The sequence below is a fragment of the Rattus norvegicus genome, chromosome 3 (genome assembly GCF_036323735.1).
Source record: "Rattus norvegicus strain BN/NHsdMcwi chromosome 3, GRCr8, whole genome shotgun sequence".
Taxonomy (NCBI): Eukaryota; Metazoa; Chordata; class Mammalia; order Rodentia; family Muridae; genus Rattus; species Rattus norvegicus.
In genome coordinates this window covers 182285973-182309987 of record NC_086021.1, presented here as the reverse complement: position 1 = coordinate 182309987, position 24015 = coordinate 182285973, and the positions used below count along the sequence as shown (strand labels likewise).

Below are 24015 nucleotides of genomic sequence, written 5' to 3'. Positions count from 1 at the left end.
GCATGCGCATGTGTGCGCGCGCACAGACAACACACAAATCTCAGACGTGAGAAGAGAGGCAGTGACCCAATACTCTAACGAATGCACGAGAGTTTCTGTTAAATTTGACGAGTTCTATCTGTTGCACTATTGATTTTTTTTTATCTTTATGTATATACTATCCGCAAATAAGAGACAAATAATTTGAGAAAGTATGAGGAGACTAGGCTAGAAGAAGAAGCATCCGTGCGGATATCGAAAACTTCCCCAGCTACAGATAGGAGGGGGATCCACACCAGGGTATTGGGGAGTGTGTCTGAATCAAGACTGTTCAAAAACCGGCTAGGTCACTTTAATTTTTTAAAAGCCTATTCCTCAAACTGTGCGCTGTCCTTTGAGACTCGCCCCACCAAACAAACATGTTTCCTCGAAACCCGCGAACAAGATTGCTGTCCATTTTGGGGATGTGTTAAATGTTGAGAATTATAAGCCATACCTTTAGAGAGGCAAAACCAAAACACCTAGTGGTGGAACTTCAAGAAAAGACCTCGGACGACTGGGAAGGGTTCCAAGGGAAGAAAAGGTCCTGTTGACCTTCGTGTCTTCCACGGTCCCCCCAATTCCCACTCCCTTTTCCCATCCACTTTGTCACTTCACACACACCCCCGCCTGCCCACAAAGAATGCTTCTGCTGAGAACATGACCGAGTGGAAAGAGCTGAAGGAGACCTACGGAGGCCACGGAGGTCCAGGTTCCCTGTCCTCCATCTCCGCACCTCTGCCCTGACTCCACCCATCGGATGGCACCCAGGGGCTGTGTGATAAAGGCTGAAGGTGGTTTGAAGCTAAACACAAGGTCGAAGGCAACACACTTGAGGCCCGCTAATATATTTTTAGGTATGTTTTATAACTTTCCAATATTCTAAAATGCCAATGTAATTTTGTTTTCCATCGGGTTCCCTCTGGGCTCCTTGCCCCTTCTGTCTCCCCTGTCCCCTTACAGCTCCTTTACCACTGCGCCCTTGAGGTTTGTGGCCCTCCAGTTTGCATCAGGAGGGTCTTCTCAGACCCCATTCGACCATCCAGCACTCCCTACACACAGGCTTCCTCGACTCTTGCAGGACCTTCCTCTCCCAGCACTCTTGCCTTGTTGGTCCACCCATAGTCTCCAGGTCGGTTCCCCTCCACTTCGTCCTTAAGTTACTCCAGCGCCCCCTCTGGACCTCTCCTTGACCTTCCTGTCCATCATCCGCTGCCATGCCTCCAGTTCTTCCTCCAGGACCACTCCTCACTGTCCATCATCCTCCTGTAGGACTCCAGCGCCCCCTCAGGACTCCATCTCTCCCTATCTGTCCATCATCGCCCCCAAGACTCCACCCCCTCCCAGGATTCCATTTTTTCTTCTCTGTCCATCATACCCCCCCAAGGACTCCAGCGCCCCCTTGGGGTCCTGTGTCCCTTACTCTACTCCATCTCCACCATCTTCCTCTCCTTGGCTCCACCCCTTTCCCGCCAGCACCTGCGCAGGGCTCTCGTCGTCTTCGAGGAAGGTGGTGGCAGCTGCCTCTGCACGAAGAGCAACTTAGCACGAGGTGGCAAGGTGACAGCCACGCGGTCAACAGTCCAGGCCCTGCCTCCGCGGTGAGGCCCTGGGGTGCTTTTGCCTGGGGGTGGGAGGTGCACCAGGGGGCGTGGGCATGGGTGGGGTGAGGCTGGGCGGGGCAGGACGGGCGGGGCTCGAGCTTGGGAGGCAAGCATGGAGGCTGGTGGGCCGTGTGCACATGGCTGCCAAGAGCCACAAGGCCCAAAGGGAGGTTGCTCTGCCCTAAAGACCTCAAGTGCCCCACGAAGTTGGGGGTCTGATCCCGGTTTTGCTCGGCTCTAGACCATGCCAGCGCAAACCACCATCCTTCACCATCCCGAGCCCATCCTGGAACTTAGAATGTTGGAATATCACCTAAGTCCCGCTAGAGACTTTTGTAGCGTAGTGAGACACGATCTTACTGCGGAGTCCAAACTGGCCTGGAATGTTGGTCGCATCTTGTGCACCTTGATCCATGTCCACTAGTCCCTAGCCCCTCCGCCCCCATAAAGTTTGCATGCTCTCTTTCCATCAGGGGACATCACCATGGCTGCTGCTGAGGTCCCTGTTGCTTCTGGGCACTTCACCCAGATCAAAGAGCAGAAGTTGAAGCCTGGAGACCTGGAAGAGGAAAAAGAGGAGGGTGGGGTACAAAGAGGGGAAGCCCAGGAGGGAGCTGTCGAGGAGGCCGAAGCCGAGCCCCAGGAACTGCCTTCGAGGGCCCCAGTGGAGAGCGATAGGCGGATCCTGACCCTGCAAACCCTGCACCTGACGTCCCAAGATGTGCACCTACAGGGGCTGGGATGGCTGAGCGTGCCACACTCGGAGGAGCTTTCAATGACGGTACCTCAGGCCGAAAGCATACTGCAGCTGCCGTCTGTGCTGTGGCTGGACCCAGAGCCCCCGCTCAGCCTTCAGCACTGCGTGACCGTCAGCATCCCCGAAGAGCTGTACCCACCAGAGATGCTGGAGCTGAGACATTTTCACCTGCTGCGCGAGAACGTGCCGGAGGATGACGAGGAGAACCAAGAGTCAACGTCGAACTTGGAGGAAAGCACAGCCCCGAAGAAGGTACGGCTCGCTCTTACACGCTGATGCCTTGTGGGATAGAGAAAACGAACGCTGAGTTTTGGTTTTTTTTTTTTTCTTTTTTTTTCTTTTTTTTTTTTTTTCTTTTTTTTTTCCGGAGCTGGGGACCGAACCCAGGGCCTTGAGCTTGCTAGGCAAGTGCTCTACCACTGAGCTAAATCCCCAACCCCGAACGCTGAGTTTTCTTAGATTGAGGCTTTGAGCGATATTATGTATAGACGATATATTTGAAGTTGGAAAATAAAATACAGTAAAATAACAAGACCCAAGACACTTCCATATATATATACACACACACATATATATATACATATATATCCATAAAGATATGTGTATTTTTAAAGACTTAAAAGTTATAGGAGATGATGCTACTAATGTAAGGTACATTGAGTTTTTAAAAATGAAATATTACGGCCTTGAGATATAGCTCAGTTGATATGGTGTTTGCCTGGCATGCAGGAACCTGGATTTCATTCCCAGCACCTTATAAAGCTGGCTTGGTGGTCCTCTGTGATTCTGGCATTCAGGGGGTGGAGGGGATTAGATGCTTACGTTCATCCTTAGGTGTATGGCAAGTCTGAGGCTGGCTTAACGGCCTGAGACCCTGCCCCCACTCCCTGACAAAAGGCAAAAAAACAAATGAAAACAAAAACAAAACAACCATGAAGACAGGAGTCCCCTCAGAGCCCTGGACGCTGAATTAATTACCCATGGCTTTCCAGCAAGCGTTTGATGCCCATGCGTGGTCTTACGTGCTTGCCTTCCCTTCTGTGTTGCGTCGTTTGCCAGAAAGAAGAACTTTTATCAGGTTGTAACTAACGGTGGTTGCCTCCGATTTCTTATTTTGACTTATTAGCCAGAAGAAGATGAAAAGGACCAGCTCTTGCCCCAGGGAGGGACAGATAAGAAAGAAGAGAGATTCCTCTTTGTGGAAATGAAACCAAGAGAAGGGAAAGACGAAATCGTTCTGACCATTTCCCACCTCAGCCTGGAGGAACAACAAGATCCACCAGCTGCAAAGCACACCAGTGCGCCGGGAGCCAAGGCCGCAAAACCAAAACCTCAAAGGCAGACCAAGGGTAGGCTGGCCAACCCCCGAGACGCGCTGAGAAACCCTCATTTCTCTTGTGGGAGGGCGGCAATTATCAAAGTCTGAAGTGCTCACTTCTAAACGCTTCTTTCAGAACATCAGGAAGTGGAAGAACTTTTAAACTGGTGTTCTATATTGTAAACCAAATCCCAGAAGTGCCCCCTCCCCCCATTTTACACTCAGACATTTAAAAAGCCGTTTTTAAACGTTCCAGAAAGCATTTCACACATAAGTCGCAGGCTGGGCTCTGGCCCTGCTTTCTGGCTTGAGATTCCTCGGGAGTTGTTCTGTGAGGTAATTACAGACCAGGGCAGTGAGTTGGGGCTTAGGGAATAAGACCAGAGTGTCCTTCTTGCAGAAGGCTAGAAAAAGGGACCAGCAAACACGGGGGTCAGAAAGACAGACAGGGGTTGGGGATTTAGCTCAGCGGTAGAGCGCTTGCCTAGTGAGCACAAGGTCCTGGGTTCGGTCCCCAGCTCCGGAAAAAAAAAAAAAAGAAAGAAAGAAAGACAGAATGAGACCGAAGGTCAGGAAGGAGAGCCAGGCTGGAGACCACCTCGGAGAACGAAGGCAGCCTAGGATTTGGCAGCAGAGTGACCTTTGTCTGTGGACGGACATCCGCAGCCCTGTCAGGGAATCTCGGTGATGGACACTCAGAGGCAGGGAAGGGCCTGGGAGGCTCTGTGGAGTCCCCATCCTAATAGTGCAATGGACAGCATCCGAGCAACCCACAGGAAGCATTTGACTCACGGTGGTTTAGTGGGCTGCTCTCTCAAAGTAATTTCCCACTTATTTAAATGGAGACATCCTGTCCCATTATCTCAATTTCTAGCTGACTTTTTTTTTTTTTTGGTTCTTTTTTTCGGAGCTGGGGACCGAACCCAGGGCCTTGCGCTTCCTAGGTAAGCGCTCTACCACTGAGCTAAATCCCCAGCCCCCTCTAGCTGACTTTTTAAAGGTTCTGTCTGACTGTGATGTGGATCTCAGCACAAGGTTCTGAGCGTGCATGAGACCTTGGTTTCCTTCTCCAGTCCAGCCACAATAAAAAGAAAAAAAAAACAGAACAAACAAAAACCACCACTAAAAAGCCATTCTATGATAGCACAGAACTTTTTCTATTCTAGTAGCCAAAGGTAGGGAAGGAGGCGACTCGGATCACAGGGACCAGCCACCATGGCAACATTTCAATTCCCCAAACGTAGCCAGAGTCCTCCTGTAGGTTTCGGCCTCTGGAAGTGGAGATTTGACTCTTTGCCTCGTGGTAATGGCTCATACAGTCAATCATGAAGCTGAAGCCCTAAATTTCCCTCTTAACTTATTTTCTGCTTTTTAATATGTATTTATTATATTAATGACTTAATACATTTGCAATCCCACGCAACCATTAGCACTCTAAATTCCAGAGCACTTTTTAAAAGATTTTATTTGTCTATTTTATGTATATGATGAGTATACCATAGCTTTCTTTAGACACAGCAGAAGAGGGCATCAGATCTCATTACAGATGGTTGTGAGCCACCATGTGGTTGCTAGGATTGAATTCAGGACCTCTAGAAGAGCAGCCAGTGCTCTCAACTGCTGAGTCATCTCTCCAGCCCTCCAGAGCATTTTTATCACCCTATCTCCTTCATCTTCTCACTTTCCATCCCTAGCTCCCACACCCTGGGAACGATCCATATCCTTTTTTTTTATATGGACACATGGAATAAATATGTCCATAATACTTTGAAACCATGTGCCCTCTGGCTCTTTATTCTTTTGTTTAGTATAGTTTCAGGGTTCAACTGTATAGTAGCCTATGGTAGCATTTCCTTTTTCACAGCTGCCTAGTATTCTATTGTATGGACATACCACAATTATTTATCCATTCCTCCTTTGCTGGAGATTGAGGGGGTTCCCGCCCCTTGGCTATCGTGAATGGTTTTGCTATGGCTGGTTCTGTACTTTAATTTAGGGGAATGTATATATAGAGAGTGGGATTGCTGGATTATATCTTTGTTCCATATTTAACTTGTGTGCGTGTGTGTGTGTGTGTGTGTGTGTGTGTGTGTGTGTGTTTGTCAGATGTGTGCATGCCCATGAACGAGTGTGGAGACCCCATAGGAAGAGGTCATAGAATAGTCTGCTGTATCGCTCTCTGCTTCACTCTCTTCCCACCATCTCTCTCTGACTAGGCTGAAGGCCAGCAAGCTCCAGCGATCCTCTGCCTTCAACTGCCACAGCACTAGAATTAAAGGCATGAATGGCCATGCCTGGCTTCTTACAGAGAGAGTTGCAGAGAGAACCTGGGGATTTGAACTCAGGTCCTCATGCTTGCTTAGGAAGCACTCTTCCACACTATCTCTCCTTAACTTTCTGAGGAACTGCCAAATGATCTTCATAGCCACCCTCAGTGTCAGAGGCTCATGTCTGGGCACCCTGACCGAGTTCATTGTTCTGCAGGTACCAGATGTGAAAGGGAGTTTCTCTGCTTTTATTTATGTCTTTCTCATGGGTGTTTCTCCAAGCCTGTATTGGCCACCTAGGTGTCCTCTGTGGAGAAACACCTTCACAGCCTTGACTACTTGTGTGAGTCTCCTGTGATTATTGCCAGCAAGTTCAGTGTCTTCAAACAGCAGGTGTGACACCCACCCACCCCCATAACACTGGAAGCTAGAAACTGCCCTCAGCCAGCTCCCCATGAGCTCTGTCAGGAAGTGTTAGCTGAGGCTGCACCATGGCTCTCTTCTGAGGTAGGATGCCCTCACTTGTCTGTATGTCCTGGCTCTGCCAAGTACAGCATCAGAAGTACAGAGAAGAAATCTTTCCAGGACAGTGGCCACTACGAGTATGTGGTTGTGGGCTGTGGCTTTGTTCAGAGCTCCCCTGACTTGGGTGGAGGATTCTGGGAAGGCACTGGGGATCTTCATTTTACCCAACAGAGTCCATGTTTATGGGAGACTTTCTTCTGGACTCCCTGCTTTGAAAAGACATTTGTTCTGTCCTCCACAAGCTACATTACACTCTAAATTACAGTTCAATAAGACTGATTTGTTTGTTCACTTCTTGTTTTTCTTTTTTTTAAAGATTTATTTATTTATATGAGTACACTGCAGCTGTCTTCAGACACACCAGAAGAGGGCATCAGATCCCATGACAGATGTTTGTGAGCCACCATGTGGTTGCTGGGAGTTGAACTCAGGACCTCTGGAAGAGCAGTCGGTGCTCTTAACCACTGAGCCATCTCTCATTTCTTGTTTTACAAGAGAGGGGTTCTCTGGGTAGCCTTGGCTGTTCTGTAACTCGAGTAGGCCAGGCTGACCTCAAACTCTGCTTCTTGAGTGCTGGGATCAAAGGTGTGCGCCACCACCGCATGGCTAAGTTTGATTTATTTTAAATCTATGTGTATCTATGTGTTTCTGTGCACCACCTGTGTGCAGTTCCCATGGTGGCCAGAGAGGGCATCAGATCATCTGAAACCGGAGTTCATGGGCTCCACTGTTGTTTATTGTGAACAACAGGGAGGAGGGGTTAGGGACCTGGACAGCCCCGTAGCAGGGAACAGAACCTGAGTACTTCCTAACCATATGCTCTTTCTCAAGAACCGCATCTCATAATCAAATCACGTCACCGTGTGTCTTCTCTGCACAGGAAGACCCCGGACTTTCCAGTGCGACACCTGCCCGTTCACTTCTTCCAAACTCTCAACTTTCAACCGTCACATCAAAATTCACAGCGACGAGAGGCCGCACCTGTGCCACCTGTGCCTGAAGTCTTTCCGGACCGTCACTCTCCTCCGGAACCATGTCAACACCCATACAGGTGAGTCGCCCGGATGACCTTCTGTCACGGACGCACCGTAAACCTCAGTGAGGTGCAGGGAAACCCAGAGAGATCTCTCTTCACCGGGGACTTCACTGTCCGTGAAAATTCCCAGGGTCCCATCCTCCGCGCAGCAAAAATATACGGGAAACTTGCAGAAGAAGCACCTCAGACGTTTGAATAATTTCCTTCTCGGTGCGGGATTTAGACAGCTTTTGTCTGTATTCTCTCAGCATCTGCTAAACACACTTTCCTTTGCACTGAGGGCCAACCAAGGGGTCCCGCGCATGCTAGGCAGGGGCACCACCACTGGCCTGTGTCCCCAGCCCTTTTCTTTTTATTTTGAGGGGTCTAAGTCGCCCAGGCTAGCCTGAAACTTGTGATCCTTCAGCAGCCTCAGCTCCCTGAGAAAGTTAGATTATGGACTTGGGGATGGGCCCAACTCATCATTCTGTCCGTTTCTTATCGTTGCTGGTTCTGCTTTTTAATGCCAATTTATTAGTTAAACCTTATCATAAGCATTCAGGGAGCCCTTGGGCCTTGCTCTCCAAGAAGGGGGTTCCATTACACATGCGTTCATTTATGCTTAGTTTTGCTTTTTTTTTTTTTTTTCTGTTTTGTTTTTGTTTTGGAAATAGGGTTTCTCTTGTAGCACAGGTTGATTTCTAACCAGCAATCCCCCTGCCTTAGCCTTTTGAGTGCTGGGGTTACAAGCCTGCCGCACCATCCCCAGCCTAGTTTTGCCCCACCCCCAGCCCCAACGCCTCCTGAATTTCAACTAAAAGCACTGACTGTTACCCACAGTTCTGTCTCCGCGCATCTATGATATTTATAGTTCAAAGAACTTCTTAATTGCTGAAGCCTTTCAGACTGCCGTTTCAAAACTAGAAAGTCACTGGAAGTTTCACAGTTAAGTCTTGTTTGAAAAGTGTAAACCGTGAGATCATCGATCGTTCCAGGGACCAGGCCCTACAAGTGCGGGGACTGTGACATGGCGTTTGTCACCAGCGGAGAGCTCGTCAGGCACAGACGTTACAAACACACGCACGAGAAACCCTTCAAGTGCTCCCTGTGCAAGTACGCCAGCGTCGAGGTGAGCTCCCCTGCTGTCGCCACCCTGAGGGCCGTGCGGTCAGCCCTGCGCACCCCGAGGGACGCTAACCCGGTCCCCAACTATTCACCAAAGACACATTCTAAAATCTGTACTAGAAGCTACAGGCGTGATCATCCAACTAGTGCCCCGTATGGCAACTCATAATAATAATACCAGCCCTGTGGCAGGAGGATTGCTGTGAGTTCAGGGTCAGCCTGGTCTACACGGTGAGCATCAGAAGACAATTTGGTGGAATCGGTTCTCTCCTTGCTGACGATTATGCTTAGACCTCGGTGGGCAGCATGTGCTTTTACCGGCCGAGTCATCTTGCTTCCTCTCAAACGAGATTTATCTGTATTTATTTCTGTTATTTTTTTTTAACCGAGGGTGGGGAGTGGTAAGTCCATGCGAATGCAGGTTTCTGAGGAGAAACATGAGAAATATCAGATTCTCTGCAGCTGGAGGGACAGCGGTTAGAAGCCATTAGACAGGAGTGCTGGGAATAGAACCTAGGTCCTCTGCATGGTTTTGCATGCTCTTAGCTGCTAGAGCTGAAGAGACGGTCAGGACTGGCTGCTCTTGCAGAGGACCTGGGTTTCATTCCCAACACCCACGTGGTTGCTGACAACCAGTTGTCTGTAACGCCAGTTCCAGAGGATCTATGCTCTCTCTGGCCTCCAGGCACCAGGCATGCATGTGGTGCACAGACATACACGCAGGCAGAACACTCGTGTGCACAAAATGAAAGTGTAGAAGCTAAGGAGAGAACTCTCAGACCTGCTGAAAAGTCCTTTTTAGTATCTGACATCGCAGTTGGGGCCACGAATCAGAATGTCTCCCCTTGCCCAGAACTTGGGAATTTTACCTGAAGATTTTGAGCCTTGCCCCCAACACCACCTGGACAGACGAACAGACGGACAGACAGACGGACAGGTGACTGGCTTGGTGATATAACCCTGACAATGCACACACTGCCTATCAACATCTCAGATGGAATTTAGCTGCATGCTTCCTGCTCATGGCAAATAGGTGTGGTCCGTGTGTGCACCCATGTTCGTGTGTGCACACGCGTGTGTTCACATGCACGTGTGTGTGTATATGCATGTGTGTGCATGTGCTGCATGTGGTGCTAGGGTTTGGGTCCAGGGCCTTAAACTGCTCTACCTCTCAGCTGTGTCCTCAGCTGTGTATTTTATTTTGCAACAGGGTCTCAGTGAGTCGCTCAGGCTGACTTTGAACTCACTCTGCATCCCAGGCAGGCCTTGAACTTGAAACCCACCTACTTCAGCTTCCTGAGTAGTGGGGATGATGGCTTGTGCTGCCCACCATCGGTTCCCTCAGAAAAACAAAGGCTGTGTGTGGTGAGCGTCTCCGGGTCAGGTCCGTTTCCCAACAGCCCGTGCCCAGGGTTCCATGTCGTGTGAGGAAGCTGGCTGCACCGTGGTGGGCTTGGCAGAGGAGGGTTAAGTGGAGGCTTCTACAGGAACTAAGCTAAAGGGGACAGGGAAAGCTTAAACCCAGCTATGACGCAAGTGTTTCATAAATTGGGGGATTTCGCAGACGGGTCAGAGCGCGATTCCAAGAACCACTTTCTGCCGTGGCTATTTTTAAAAAGAGCTCTCCTCTCTGAGGCAAAGGTTGTGGCCGCAGTGTGAGGTTTCGGAAGGTGTCCAACAGGGAGACACCGAGGCTCCACCATCCTGCTCAATGGCCGAGGGTCCGTGGTCCATGCAGCCCAGGGATGGCCCACGGGGGCACTAACCACTATACTACCACCCCCATCTGCTGGTGCTTGCCGGCTAACGTTGAAATAGGGTGACCAGCTATACCCTTCCTGGCCTACCCTTGGCTCGTGAGCAAGAAACTGGGTCAGGCACAACCATTTCTTACACTGTTGCACTCTCTTTAGCCCCCCTTGGAGGCAAGTTCAAGGCCTGCCTGGGACTACGTCGTGAGCTTAAAACCCGCCTGCACAACTTAGACATGGTCTCAAAATAAAAAGTAGGAAGAGGGGGTTGGGGATTTAGCTCAGTGGTAGAGCGCTTGCCTAGGAAGCGCAAGGAGCTGGGTTCGGTCCCCAGCTCCGGAAAAAAGAACCAAAAAAAAAGTAGGAAGAGGGCTGGAGACATCGCTCAGTGGTAGAGCACTTGCTTACCTCAAGAAGCCAGGCAGGGATGTCCTGTTTTGCCACCTCTGCCCTCCTACTGTGCGCCTCACTGAACCCTGAACCCTGAACCCTCCCAAGCTGCAGTGTTAAAAACTCTTTTTCTTTTCTTCCTACAATTCCCATATTATTATATTATTTCTCCTCCTCCTTTGTTTTTTAGTTTTGGTGGTGGTGGTTGTGGTGGTGGTGGTTGTCTGGTTTTGGTTTGGGGTTTTCTTTGGTTTGGATTGGTCTGGTCTGGTTTGGTTTGGTTTGGCTTGGTTTGGTTTGGTTTGGTTTGTCTTGACTTTGCTTTGTTCCGTTTGGTTTGAGATAGGGTTTCTTTATGTAGCTCTGGCTGTCCCAGAAGTAACTTTGTAGACCAGGCTGTCCTCGAATTCACAGAGATTCACCTGCCCCGAGAGCTGGGATTAAAGACAAGCACCTCAACAGCCTGGCTTCCATATTCCTCCTTAAAAAAAAAAAAAATCCAAACTGAGTTGTTCCTCTCGAATCTCGTGTTTCTCTGGAAACCTTCTTCTGTTCCTGGGCAGTCTTCTGGCCTGGGTGTGCCTCCTGGATTCCAGAGAGGCAGGTCCATAGACTCTCTCTGAGTGTAAGCAGGGTTCATGTTGCTTCCCGAGCCTCCAGCCCAGTGTGGCTGATGGCCTTGCTGCCCGGGAACACCAAAAGGGTCTGCAGTGGGAGTGTGGCATCAGAATGTCCTAGAAGATGGTGAGGCCTGCTGCCGTGATGAATGGGGAGGTTTGTGCCGATTCCTCCTTAATGGCCTCCAAAGCTTAACGGTTCATCCTCTTTCACTTAAAGCTTCCCCCTCTGTCACTTTTGTGTTTGAGGCGGCAGCATCTCACAATGTGGCCCTGGCCGGTCCGGCACTCGCACTGTAGCCTTGGCTGGCCTGGAGTTCACTAGGTAGACCAGGCTGGCCTCAAATTCAGCAGGGTTGCTGGACGCACTTCTGAGGTCGGCCAGAACCACGAAGTGAGTTTCTGTCTCAGAAGCATGTTAAAAGAAGCTGGTAGCCCACAGAGCCACGCTCCCTGGCGAGGGGCTGGTCTCTAGGCACTTCACAGGTCATTCTCCATTTAGTTAATGGTTCAGGTTTCCACTTGGGAAGGCTTTTCCGGCTTGTGTGTTTACAGGTGGTTTAAACTTTACTGCCGTGAGCAGACCAGGCCTTGGGAATAAAGATAGAACCACACGCAGTGCTGACAGAGCAGAGAGCTCTGCTTCCGTTTGTAAAAGTGATATCTAGCGTGGAGGTCTTTCAGCCGTTGCTCATTAACCCCGACCTGTGCACACGGCCAGTGACAGAGCTAATCACCAGAAGACTGGGCAGTTCTGTTTTATGGGACACCCTGATACTGAGGTGTGATTAGCTTACATTTTTTCTTTTGCTTCTTTGCTCCTTTGAGATGGGGGAATCTCTGAGGTCCAGGTTAGCCCTGGGATCAGCATATAACCCAAGGTGTCCTCAAACTTGTAGCAATCCTCCTGCCTTAGCTTCCCTGACATTGGAATTGCAGGCGTGTACTCTCCACACCTAGGTCTCCTTTCTGCATATTTTGAGGGGACAGGTTCTGAGACAAGGTCTCCTGATGTAGCCTTAAGTGGGGCTTGGGCCATAGCAATCCTCCTGCCTCAGCTTCCTGAGTGCCATGGTTGCAGGCATGAGCTGCTCCTCGAGCTTCTCATCTCTCCTATGAAGCCGGTTAGCTGAAGGCCTGCCCACCCACGGGTTCCCGTCACGATGACCCTCTTCCGCATGCCCTAGGCAAGCAAGCTGAAGCGTCATATCCGCTCACACACGGGCGAGCGTCCCTTCCAGTGCAGCCAGTGTGCTTATGCCAGCAAGGACACCTACAAACTGAAACGCCACATGCGGACACACTCAGGTGAGAGCCAGGCACCCACTCGGTTGGTTTATTATCTGAAGACCAGGCGTGAACATTCTCGTCCCCACATACAACCTCGTGCACCCACTCAGAGCTGGCGAGGGGCCGCCAGTGTCAGGGAACCCCATGTCTGGGGCCCTGTGACTCTGCCATCTTGGCTGGCCTTCCTGTTCCTATGTCACTGAGGCTAAACCTACAGGAAGGTGTTGCCTGGGAAAGAGGCCCCAGCGTACGCATCCCTTGGGCCCCAGCGTACGCATCCCTTGGGACTGGCCAGGGCTCCTGGGGAATCGGTTCTCCAGAGAGTCACTTGCTGTTCTGTGTCACAGGTGAGAAGCCGTACGAATGCCCCACCTGCCATGCCCGGTTCACCCAGAGTGGGACCATGAAAATCCACATAGCGCAGAAGCATGGCGAGAATGTGCCCAAACACGAGTGTCCCCACTGTGCCACCATCATTGCGAGGAAGAGTGACCTGCGTGAGTATCTACTTTAACCGTGTCCCCTCAGTCTGAAAACCTCCAGTGCCTGCTGCCCTCCCTCACTGGGCCTAGGAAACTTCTCTAGCAATGTTCTTACAGAGGTCCTATACCGCCCTCTGGTGGCTGATCTTAGTAAGTGCAGGTCAGAAGCTGGCCAGCCTAGTCCTGGTATGGGCCGACCACAGAAGGTCTGATCAAATCCACGGGTGGTGTTTTATCCCCCGCTCTTACAGATAAAGACACAGAGACTGAAAGACACGGAGGCTTTTCCTGCTAGGGGTAGCGGTCCTAATGATCTGAGTGTTAGAGTGCAACCGCGTTAGAAGTTCAGCTCTGCCCCGTCCCCTCCTCAGTCTGCCCCTTGTACACACTGCTGGGAGCTGGGGATATAGAGGAGAAACTGAGACAGGGTTCTCCCTGAGAAACTCACTTCGGTAAGAGACAGCCTGTGACACAAAGTCTACCTTCTCCTGTGGCAAGTCCTTGTGACACAAGATACCCTTGTTGGGACTTGCAGGAGGAAGCTAGTGGGGACAGGGAGGGGAGGGCAGGGAGCTATGGAGGGAGGGCAGAATTTATTTAGGGCAAGGAGCTGTCAAGGGCAGAGAGTTGGCAAGGTCTCTGTGGCGTCTGTCTATCTGTCTGTCTGTCTATCTGTATCTCTCTCCCCCCCCCATGTCTCTTGCTCTCTCTGTCTCCCTCTCCTCCTCCCCTGCTCTCCTCTCTCTCTCTCTCTCTCTCTCTAAAATTATGTTGCGAGAGACTGTAAAAGTGTCAGCAAAAGTAAAAGTCCAAACAGTCCACTTGGAAAATTCCAGAGCTTTTGCAATTACTCCCGCAAGGGTAAAGGTATCTGACCAATCTTAGAATAGGTATCTGACCTGTTCCTAGCATCTGGAATATTCCATCAGTGGCTCTGTGGCTCCTGAGGTACCACGAAGCAGTGTCCCCTGGGGTCTGTCAGCCAGTTGCCTGTTTGTCCCAGGCCAGAGGCAGCCTCTGCAGCCCCTGCAGGGGTGCTGTGGAGACCCTGACTCTTTGTAAGACTAAGGTGGTCGGCCACTTCTGAGCCAGGAGGTACAGGCTGCTCCACCAGCATCCCAGAGTCCTTTGATCAGCCCCACATAGGGCCACACGCACGCCAGGCCTGAGTGTTAGCCTCATAAAGAGCCTCCTAGACGGTGTGCCCAGTATTACTCAGATCATGGGACGAGGGTGCTTAGTCTCTCAGCAGGACAACAGTCACGGTTCCGTTACAGAAAACCCCTCAGCCATGCTCCGAGCCCCCTTCACTGTGCTAAGGTTCTCATCAGTCATGACCAACCTTCTGTAGCTTTGACCTCCCTGTTGAACAGATCTCGGGCCCAAGCCCTCTCCTTAGCTCCTTCCCAGCAGTGGTGCTCACGGGGGGGGGGGGGGGGGGCATTCATGCCATTAGGGGACATTCACCTGGACATGGAGGCGGTCTGCCATCTCTGAGGGATGCGAGCTAGGGTGGTGGGGTCTGAGGTGCTGAAGACAGTCTGCCCAGAACTTCCCGCCACACCAGAGAAGTAAGTCCCTGAATACCCACGCTGCCACAGCCCAGCACGGTGTCTCCTGCGCCTCTTACAGGTGTCCATCTGCGCAACCTGCACGGCCACAGCCCGGAGGAGATCAAGTGCAGATACTGCCCTGCCGCCTTCCACGAACGCTATGCCCTCCTTCAGCACCAGAGGACCCACAAGAATGAGAAGAAGTTCAAGTGCAAACAGTGCGATTACGCGTGCAAGCAGGTACTGCGTCACCGTGACTGCTCACACGGGCGGGTGAGCTGTGGGAGGCAGGCGTGTGAGTGGATAGGGGATCTAGGAAGCAGCCATCGGTAAGAAAGAGGCTGGGGGGACTGCAGAGATGCTCGGCTCTTAAGAGCAGCTGTCGCTCTTGCAAAGGACCCGAGTTTGACTCCCGGAACCCACACGGTGGTTTACAACTCCCCATAACTCGAGGTCACCCCAGTTCTAGGGTACCTGATATTCTCATCTGACTTCCTTGGGTACCAGGTACACGCGCGGTGCACGTACGTGCAAGCGAGCAAAATGCTCATACGTATTAAAGTAAAATATAAGTAGTGTGGATTTTTAAAAAGGAAGGAAGGAAGGAAGGAAGGAAGGAAGGAAGGAAGGTAGGTAAAGGCTGGCGAGCTGGCTCGGGAGTTAAGAATGATTGCTAGTCCACCATGAGGGCAGCATTTTGGATGTCAGCACCCATGTTGGGTGTCAGTCAGCCATCCATAACTCCAGCTTCAGAGGATCCAGTGTATCCTCAGAGCTCTGTGAGCTTACACACACACACACACACACACACACACACACACACACACACACACACACCACCGGCCATCAGCTGGAACTGCACAGAGGGCCCCACACAAGCCAGGCCGGCATCAAAGAGGTGCCAGAGTGGTCCACTTCCTCCCCAATGAGCATCAGTTGTCAGGGCGGTGGTACAGCTTTGCCCTAACTCTGATGGTGACACCCTACAAGATCAGACTGGGTATGGATGGGATCTTCATTGCCCGGAAGCCAAATCAAAGGGGATGTCACTCAGGAATGTCTGAAGGGCCTCGAGAAGGCTCAGCAAGTGAGATACGCCAGCAAGCTTGATGTCTTGTGTTCCGTCCCCCAAACCCTTGTGAAGGTGGAAAGGGAGAGAGAGCCAGCTCTACAGAGATAGCTGTCCACACACGCACTTCCCCCCCCCCCCGCACGCCATACACGCACAGTGATAAATAACTTCGAATGTCCTCAGCGTTGCAGTCAAGGTGGTAAACCTTGGTAAATCTTGACCCAACAGCCTTTAATGTCCTGTGGGAGGAGGATGAGGCTGTCAACGGTGCCTCCCCTGCCCTCTGCAGCCCAGGGAGTAGGAGAGTTTGAATTCCCAGGTTCAGCCACTTTTTCGTGGTTGCCGTTTTCATTTGAAGGAGTGTTCTGCAGACAGACTCTGTATGCGGTGATAACCACTCAGGGTTTGGGGGGACATTTTCTTGACAACTGGATGGCACAGTGGGAAGTTCAGGGGGCACACGTGGCCACCGATAAAACTTCACCTCTCAAAAGAAGACTAGAGTTCAGATTTTGGGAACGTCATCATCACCCCGCTGAACTTTGCAGCCTCCTGAGCCTCGGTGCTTCCAATCACATCGGGCGATGTTTAGGAAGCAGGGTCTCATCTGACCATGGGATGAACCGTACCCATGTCCAGAGCTCAGCACCGGGTCCCCTTCTCATGGCTTTTCCCACTGTACATTCTGAGGTAGACTCATGGATCCTGTAGTTCTGTGATTAGATGAGGTGCCCCAAGCACCTGTCTCTCTCCTCCCAGAGCTGACGTTACACCACCACACCCAGCTTTTACAAAGGTGTAACAGGGATAGGAACACCGGAGTCTTATGCTTAGATAGAAAGTATTTTACCCACTGAGCCAGCTCCCCAGCTGCCTCTGGTTCTGTTTTGTTTTTGTTTTTTTTTTTTTTAAACATGTCTGCACTCCTGGGTTCTCCTCAAATACTGAACAAACGCCCCACAGATCGGGGAGAACAGAGGCAGGCTTCTCCTGAGTTCCCTGAAGAGGGTTTCAGAGCCAGCAGGGAGAGTATAGAGCCCCAAACACTCCAGCCCACAACGGAACTTTAGGATGTAGAGTTATTTTTAAGCGTACTGATTCTCTTTTGAGTTTTCAGAATGTTGGTTAACTCTTCGCTTCAGATTTCTCACCGTAAACACTGCTACAAGCCGCCCACATACCCAAAAGCGCTTTGGAGTGTGTGGTGATCTCAGTGTGCCTCGATGCCTGGTGACTATCTCACCAGGGGACACCAGCGGCGGGATTTCCCAGTCACCATCTTCCCAAGTGTAGGCTACGAGACTCACAGTTGCCCATAATTCTAGCTTCGGGGAGTGGGGGGGTCTGACAACTTCTTCTAGCCTCCTCCGGTAGCCCCATGCAGGTGTACATGCATACACAATCCCACTCACACATGCACACACACACACACACACACACACACACACACACGCACAATTGATTAATTAGGAAATAAATCTTCAAAGTGCGGACCCTAGAGAATTTTTGTTTGCTTTTCTTTTGGTTTCCTGAGCAGGTCTCTTGTAAACCAGGCTGGCTTCCAACAGCATGTGTAGCAAGGGATGACCCTGGTCCCCTAGCACATAGCAGGCCCTGGCTCTGATGAGGGCCACGACACTCTTGAGGGTGGATGGCGTGAGGACGAACGGTTCTAAGGAACTCTTCCACACTGTGTCAGCTATGTCCCCTGCCTTCCCTCAGGAGCGATGCTTGACCGCGCACATGCGCACGCACACGGGAGAGAGGCCTTTCTCCTGCCTGACCTGCAACAAACATTTCCGGCAGAAGCAACTGCTCACCGTGCACCTGAGGAAGTACCATGACCCGAGCTTCGTCCCCAGTGTCCACCTGTGCCTCAAGTGTGGTAAAGGTTTTTCCCGCTGGGTAAGCATCCGTCTGCGTCAAAGGCTGCCAGGACTTCGGGGACCACCTCCTCTTCCACTAGTCCTTGGATTCAAAAACTCACACATTTTGGAAATACACACTCTCCCCACAAGGGCAAAAGGGAACCCCATACACACAGCCTTCAGGGGATGGGACCCCAACTAGGTGCGTACCGGGCAAGCACTGCCTCCACCGGGCCCCCGATTTTTTGAGACCGGCTCTAGCCAAATTGTCTATTCTGGCCTTAAACGTCCGTTCCTCACAGATAAGTCTCCTGAGGAGCTGGGATGGCAGGACTGGAGCTCCAGTCCAGGAACACATGGTCTTTTTAGTCATGTTCTTTGGGGGGGAGTGATAGTACCCCATGGTTACTTTTTTTTTTTATTATTTATTTAATGAATGTGAGGATACTGTAGCTGTCTTCAGACACCAGAAGAGGGCATCAGATCCCATTACAGATGGTTGTGAACCACCATGTGGCTGCTGGGAATTGAACTCGGGACCTCTGGAAGAGCAGTCAATGCTCTTAACCAGTGAGCCATCCCTCCAGCCCACGTCCGCACCCCCATGGTTACTTATTAGTGTTCTGTTTCTAACCTCTTTCCTTGTGCCGAAACTACTGCTCCACCAGGCTCAGCTCTGGGGGAGCCTGGGAGAGCCTGGGGTAGATTGTCCACACAGACTGGAAACAGTCCAGGGAGCTCTCTGACTCCTGAGAGAACGGAGTTCTTTAGCTTGCTTGCTTTCTTTCTTTCTTTCTTTCTTTCTTTCTTTCTTTCTTTCTTTCTTTCTTTCTTTTTTTTTTCTTTTTTGAAATAGGACCTCCCTGTGTAGCCCTGGCTGGCTTCTGTGTAGACTTGGCCAGCTTCAAACTCATGGAGAGCCACCTGCTTCTGCCTCCTGTGTGTAGGGATTGAAGGTTTGTGTGTCCCATGCTGGGCGCAGCCTAGCTTTTAAAGTAGTTGACAATTGCCTGTGAGCTGAACGCAGGACGATTCCACAGAGGGTGTGAGATCAGGCTACGGATTCCAGCTCATTGTAGATTCTGTCGGTTGGTGCATTCATTTTCCACTTCTGCATAACAAATTCCTTCCGGATGTCAGGGCTTAACCAAACGTGCATCACATCGCAACGTGTGTGAGCCTGGGACTGTGGGGCGGGGTGGCTGGATGGTTCTGGCTGTTAAAATCTAACGTGCAGCCGGATGCTTGAATCCAATTTAACTTTTAGGTTAAGAGAAAAGTCTCAGGTGTGTGCGATGCAGGAATGGATTCGGGATAAGAAGTTCTGTTGAAAGAGTCATCAATACCATGGACAGACAGACAGCAGCCTGGTCTGGGATCCGATAAGGAAGAATGGGGCCCTTTATAGTCTCAGAGGGAGGGGAGGTTTCACAGCAGGAGCCTGTGACCAGATTTCTCTAAAGTAGAGGGAAGGGTGTGTCTTCAAGGTGTTGCCCCACCACTGGGGACCCTACAGACTCTCTGTAGGGTGTCTGCCTCTGTGGCAGCAAGGAGTTTCAGGATCAACTAAGAGGATGACCAGACTGTAGGTGGACAACTTAGGCCACGGCCTGATCCGGGATCTAAGTTTCCTTTCCAGAGTCCTGGCCTCAGGAGCCTGTTACAGGGGCACACGTGTGCTGTCTGGCAGGAAGCTGGTCGGGGCGGGAGACTGCAGGCAATCGTGTCCTGACTCATCCCGAGCTTCAGTCACAAATTCTATTCACAAGCGTCTGCTCACTAACACACACACACACACACACACACACACACACACACACACACACACCAGTTTGTCTCTGTATCTGAATGTCACCGGCCAGCAGCATGTCTCTCCTTCCTGTGGAGGACCTAAGGCTGACCCAGGTGACGTCTCTGATACTCCTCCTATCCCAGCTCAAGGATTTGTCCCATGCCACCGTCTCTGTGTCGTGAAGTGTCTAAATATGCTGCACTGAGCATCCTTGGCGCTGTCCCCCCTCCCCCGCAGAGGAACATTTGAGCAAAGTTCCACAAGTTGCTTTTGTTCATGTTATTTACGACAGCAATAGAAACCCTAAGACAGATACCAAGTTAGGACAGCATGGATTTAGGGGGTGGCAGTACATGGGGCCCCGGCATTGAGGGAGAAAAAAAAGCAATTAAGCAAAGACGGCATTCCGTGCTCTCACAGCAAGAATCGGGAGTCTGTGTGTCTCGGCGCAAACTGTAACTGAATGAATGCTAGGCTAGTGTTCTCCGGGCCTTGGACCTTGTTCTAACCCTCCTCCAGCTCTTAGACACGGCTGGTGGTGGGAAAGGAGCTCGTGAAGAAGTGGGGAGAAGGGACATGTGCCCCAGAGTCTATAGGAAGCACACGGAGAAACACGGAAAGAGAGGTGACCTTGGCATGAGCTGGATCAGATGGATCTGAGACTACTGAACAAGCAGAGGAACCTCTGGGGGATGTGCTTCCTTAGAGCCTTCTTTTAAAATTTATTATATATAAGTACACGGTAGCTGTCTTCAGACACACCAGAAGAGGGCATCGGATCTCTTTACAGATGGTCGTGAGCCGCCATGTGGTTGCTGGGATTTGAACTCAGGACCTCTGGAAGAGCAGCCAGTGCTCTTAACCACTGAGCCATCTCTCCAGCCCAAGCCTTATTTAACCTAACTGTTTCCCCTCCTGGGTTCCTGAGCTTGTTTCAACCCCACAGATAGAGGCTCCTTGCATATCAGCCCCTGGTGACGGAGGCCCCTTGTCGTCTTCTTTTGATATCTTCTTCACCTAACTCCCCGACAGGGCAGCGCCTGTCTTAGGTGCTTCCGTGGAGCTGAGAACTCAACTTTCCCACTCCAGTGTGTCAACGCTGAATCCCATTCACTCTCTTACTCAACCCCAAGGGCCACCCACCCCAGCCGCCACGGAGCACTTCGACACTCTTTTCGATTCCTACCTGGGTCTTGGGGATAAGAGTGTCCTGGTCACCATGGTATTTCCTCCTGCCCTCCATCTGTTGCTGGCTAATTTTCTGTCCTGAGATCGTTGTCTGAAAGAGTGTTGTTGGGGGTGAACCTTCCCCAAGGTGGGGGTCTAGACACTCTCCCAGGTAGATCCCAAGTCCTAGGTGAGCCAGCAAATCGTTCTCCGTGTCACACAAAGGGACACACGTACTGGACGGAGCTTGGCAGGGTGCGTTCTTTTGTACAAAGGATGAACCTGAACCCAAACCGGGCTAGCGAGTACATTCCGCCAAAATGGGGTCTGTCTTTTATACCTGACTGTCTTAGCTCTGGCTCCCCCTCAGCTGGGATTCCAGACGTGATCCATCACCACACCCAGCCTCCCCTTCTGTGTCCTGGTGGTGCCTGTGTCCTGCACCCAGGTTTCAGGAAAGCAGCCAGGGGAGGGTCCTCCATGGCCTAGAAATCGATGGGGCGTTGAGTGGCTAGTTTACTGTTGGGCCTCACTTTACTGAGTGTAAGCATCGTGCAAGGATAAATTCTGTCTTCTCTTTGACAGCTATTTTTCTAAAACTTAAAACAAGCCAGCTTCCAGCTAGAGTTCATTATAAGAGGGAGGGCCTCTTAAAAAGAAACCATTGGGGGAGGTGGAGTGTTTGGGGATGACCCAGTGGTTAGGAGCCCTGACTATTCTTCCAGAGGACCCAAGTTCAATTCCCAGCACCCCCGTGGAAGCTCACAGCGGACTGGACCTCCAATTCCAGGGGATCAGGCACCCTGGCATTTTTACAGACGTGCATGCAGGCAAAACACCAGTGCACACACACAAAAAAATTCTAATATCTTTTTTTTAAAGTCACTCAGGGAGGCTGGAGAGACAGCTGATCAGTGAAGAGCGTGTGTTACTTTTTAAGGGACCTAATTCTGGTTCCCAGTAGCCACCTGAGATGGCCCGCAACCATATACTACTCCAGCTCCAGCTCCAAGTGATCCAATGCCTACTTTGGGCCTCCAGAGAGACCTTCACCCAGGGGCAGACACCTACACACACACACACACACACATACATACATACACACACATACACATACACACACACATACATACATACACACACATACATACATACACACACACATACACACACATACACATACACACACACATACACATACACACACATACATACATACACACACATACACATACACACACATATACACACACACACACACACACACACACACACACACACACTTTAAAGGTCATTCTGTTTGGATTTCTCTTTTGTTTTGGGACCCAAATCTAAAAGGTGCACACTGCCTGTTATCTTTCTGAAGGCCACCTTTTAAAATATACATTATTTCTGATGTGTCCTGTGATGTACCAGAGCGCACATGCAGAGCTCAGAGCAGGACTTACAGGGGTCCCCAGGCCAGCAGACAAGTTACCTCTCTCCACCTATTGAGTTGCCCCGTGCAAACTTGTACACGAAGACACTGGTGTTCACGAGGGGCCTGTATCATCTTCCACAGAGCAACCTGCAGAGACACAGAAAGAAGTGTGACCCAGAGCATGAGAAGTCAGCCCCCTCCAGAAATGGAAGACCAGTGACAAGGGCTCAGGCCTCTGAGGAAGGAGCAGAACATGACAAAGGTATGTCCTTTCGGAACACTTTGCTTTAATCTGGCCGTGTGCCCCCCCATCCCCCATCCCCCCACCCCACTCCCCAGTGTTAACCCCAGCCAGAGAATCAGTGAGAATTGGGTGGGGGTGGCTGGCACCTTAATCAAAATGGCTTCATGACGGTTACATACTCACCCCTCAAACTCTGATCAAGTACTCGCTGACTTAGCCACTTCCTGGGTTGTGTCTGGTGATATTTTTTGCTCGCCACATCTGAAAAGAAGGGCGCCACAGGCATCTCGTAGATAAGAAGCTGCTGATCTTTAGTACCCGCAGTGCCCCCCCCCAAAGGAGCCCCACCCCAGTTGCCAGGCTGAGGAGCCCTACCTAGAATCAGGGAGACATGGTGGCCAGCGTTTGAGAATCAGGTTGCGTTTCCGACATGGCTGCAGCTCGGCGCAAACCACAGCAACTGTTTGTGATATATAATTTCTGGTCTCCCAATCTGTCTTGGCTTCCTGCCACATTCTCTCTCTGTGTGTGTCCCTTTTCCCCCAAGATGTTGCCACCCAGGAGAGCGCCACCTCTGGAGAACCTCGGCCCCCTGAAGAGCAGGCTCTGGGCCACCAAGGAGAAAGCGCAGCTGGGAGCCCGAGCCCAGATCAAGGCCTTACCTGTGAGATGATCTTCAACATGATGGATAAGTGAGCAGCCGCTGATCCGTGCTGCAGCCTCTGGGGGAGAAACAAGTTAGAAAGAAGTTCCCAGCCGCGGCTATCGCGTGTTCCCAGAGTTTGAGGTAGTGTGTAGAAATGTTTGAAGAAACAAAAAAGACCCTGCAGGTTTTTCCTAAAGACTAGAGTCAGAGCTCGGAGTGAAGGCACACTTCTGCAACGTGGGCGTACTCTCTGGGCAGGGCGTATTCTCTGGGCACTAGCAGGTAGCCCGACGTGAACCAGTGACAGATTCTAGGTAACACTTATTTCCACAGGAGCTCAGACCAGTTAAGACCTAGGTGGTTAGAACAGAAAACCTTTAGTTGTATCCACCCTTGACATTTCTTATATATGTAAGTACACTGTCGCTGTCTTCAGACACACCAGAAGAAGGCATCGGGTCCCATCACTGATGGCTGTGAGCCACCATGTGGTTGCTGGGATTTGAACTCAGGACCTCTGGGAGAGCAGTCGGTGCTCTTAACCGCTGAGCCACCTCTCCAGCCCTCACCCATGGTATTTCTGATACTATGATTGTAAAACACTAAAATGAATTGCACATCTCTTTTTTTTTTTCTTGCCAATGAATTTTTCCCATGACATTTAAAGCTACCGCGATGCTTTTTAATGAGTTCTAAACTCAACCCGAGGGTCTTAATGCCGCGGAAAGATGGAGTAGTAGAAACGACGATTCGCTCATTTAACCTGAGAAAAGCGTGTATCATAGATTTTACTTTGGCATAGAGCAAGGCTCACATTTAGTTTTTTGCCCCTCCCCCACACACCCTTTTTAAGGCCTGTGGGTTGAACCCAGGGAGGGTCAGGCACAAGTTAGACAAGTGCTCCTTACCACCAGGCTCTACCCCCAAACCCCACACAACTTTGTTTTAAAAATATATATATATTAAATTGTCCAGGCTGGATTTGAACTCATTTTGTAGCCCAGATGCATTTTGAACTGTTCATCCTCCTGCCTCAGACTTGCAGGTAGCTGGAATGACTAGCCTTTGCCACCAGGCTGGGCTTGTCCTCTCGT

General features: G+C 50.8%; 1 protein-coding gene across 1 annotated transcript; it reads left to right on the top strand.

The window, feature by feature from the left end:
- The first annotated feature begins 715 nt into the window (after positions 1 to 715).
- Ctcfl1 (CCCTC-binding factor like 1) lies at positions 716 to 23351 on the top strand. Its single transcript, NM_001322486.1, has 11 exons — positions 716 to 1619; positions 2096 to 2631; positions 3506 to 3728; positions 7370 to 7540; positions 8500 to 8633; positions 12575 to 12695; positions 13025 to 13174; positions 14792 to 14952; positions 17507 to 17689; positions 22173 to 22293; positions 22823 to 23351. The coding sequence occupies exons 2-11, from the start codon at positions 2107 to 2109 to the stop codon at positions 22969 to 22971; spliced, it is 1938 nt and encodes a 645-aa protein (NP_001309415.1). The 5' UTR covers positions 716 to 1619; positions 2096 to 2106; the 3' UTR covers positions 22972 to 23351.
- The last annotated feature ends 664 nt before the right edge of the window (positions 23352 to 24015 follow it).

What these genes read in the sequence shown, in the direction of transcription:
- Ctcfl1 (NM_001322486.1), top strand. Translation starts at nt 2,107, where the DNA reads ATGGCTGCTGCTGAGGTCCCTGTTGCTTCTGGGCACTTCACCCAGATC. An exon ending in CCACATGCGGACACACTCAG is followed by an intron (nt 12,696 to 13,024) that starts GTGAGAGCCAGG and finishes TCTGTGTCACAG; the next exon opens with GTGAGAAGCCGTACGAATGC. An exon ending in AGGAGCAGAACATGACAAAG is followed by an intron (nt 22,294 to 22,822) that starts GTATGTCCTTTC and finishes TTTTCCCCCAAG; the next exon opens with ATGTTGCCACCCAGGAGAGC.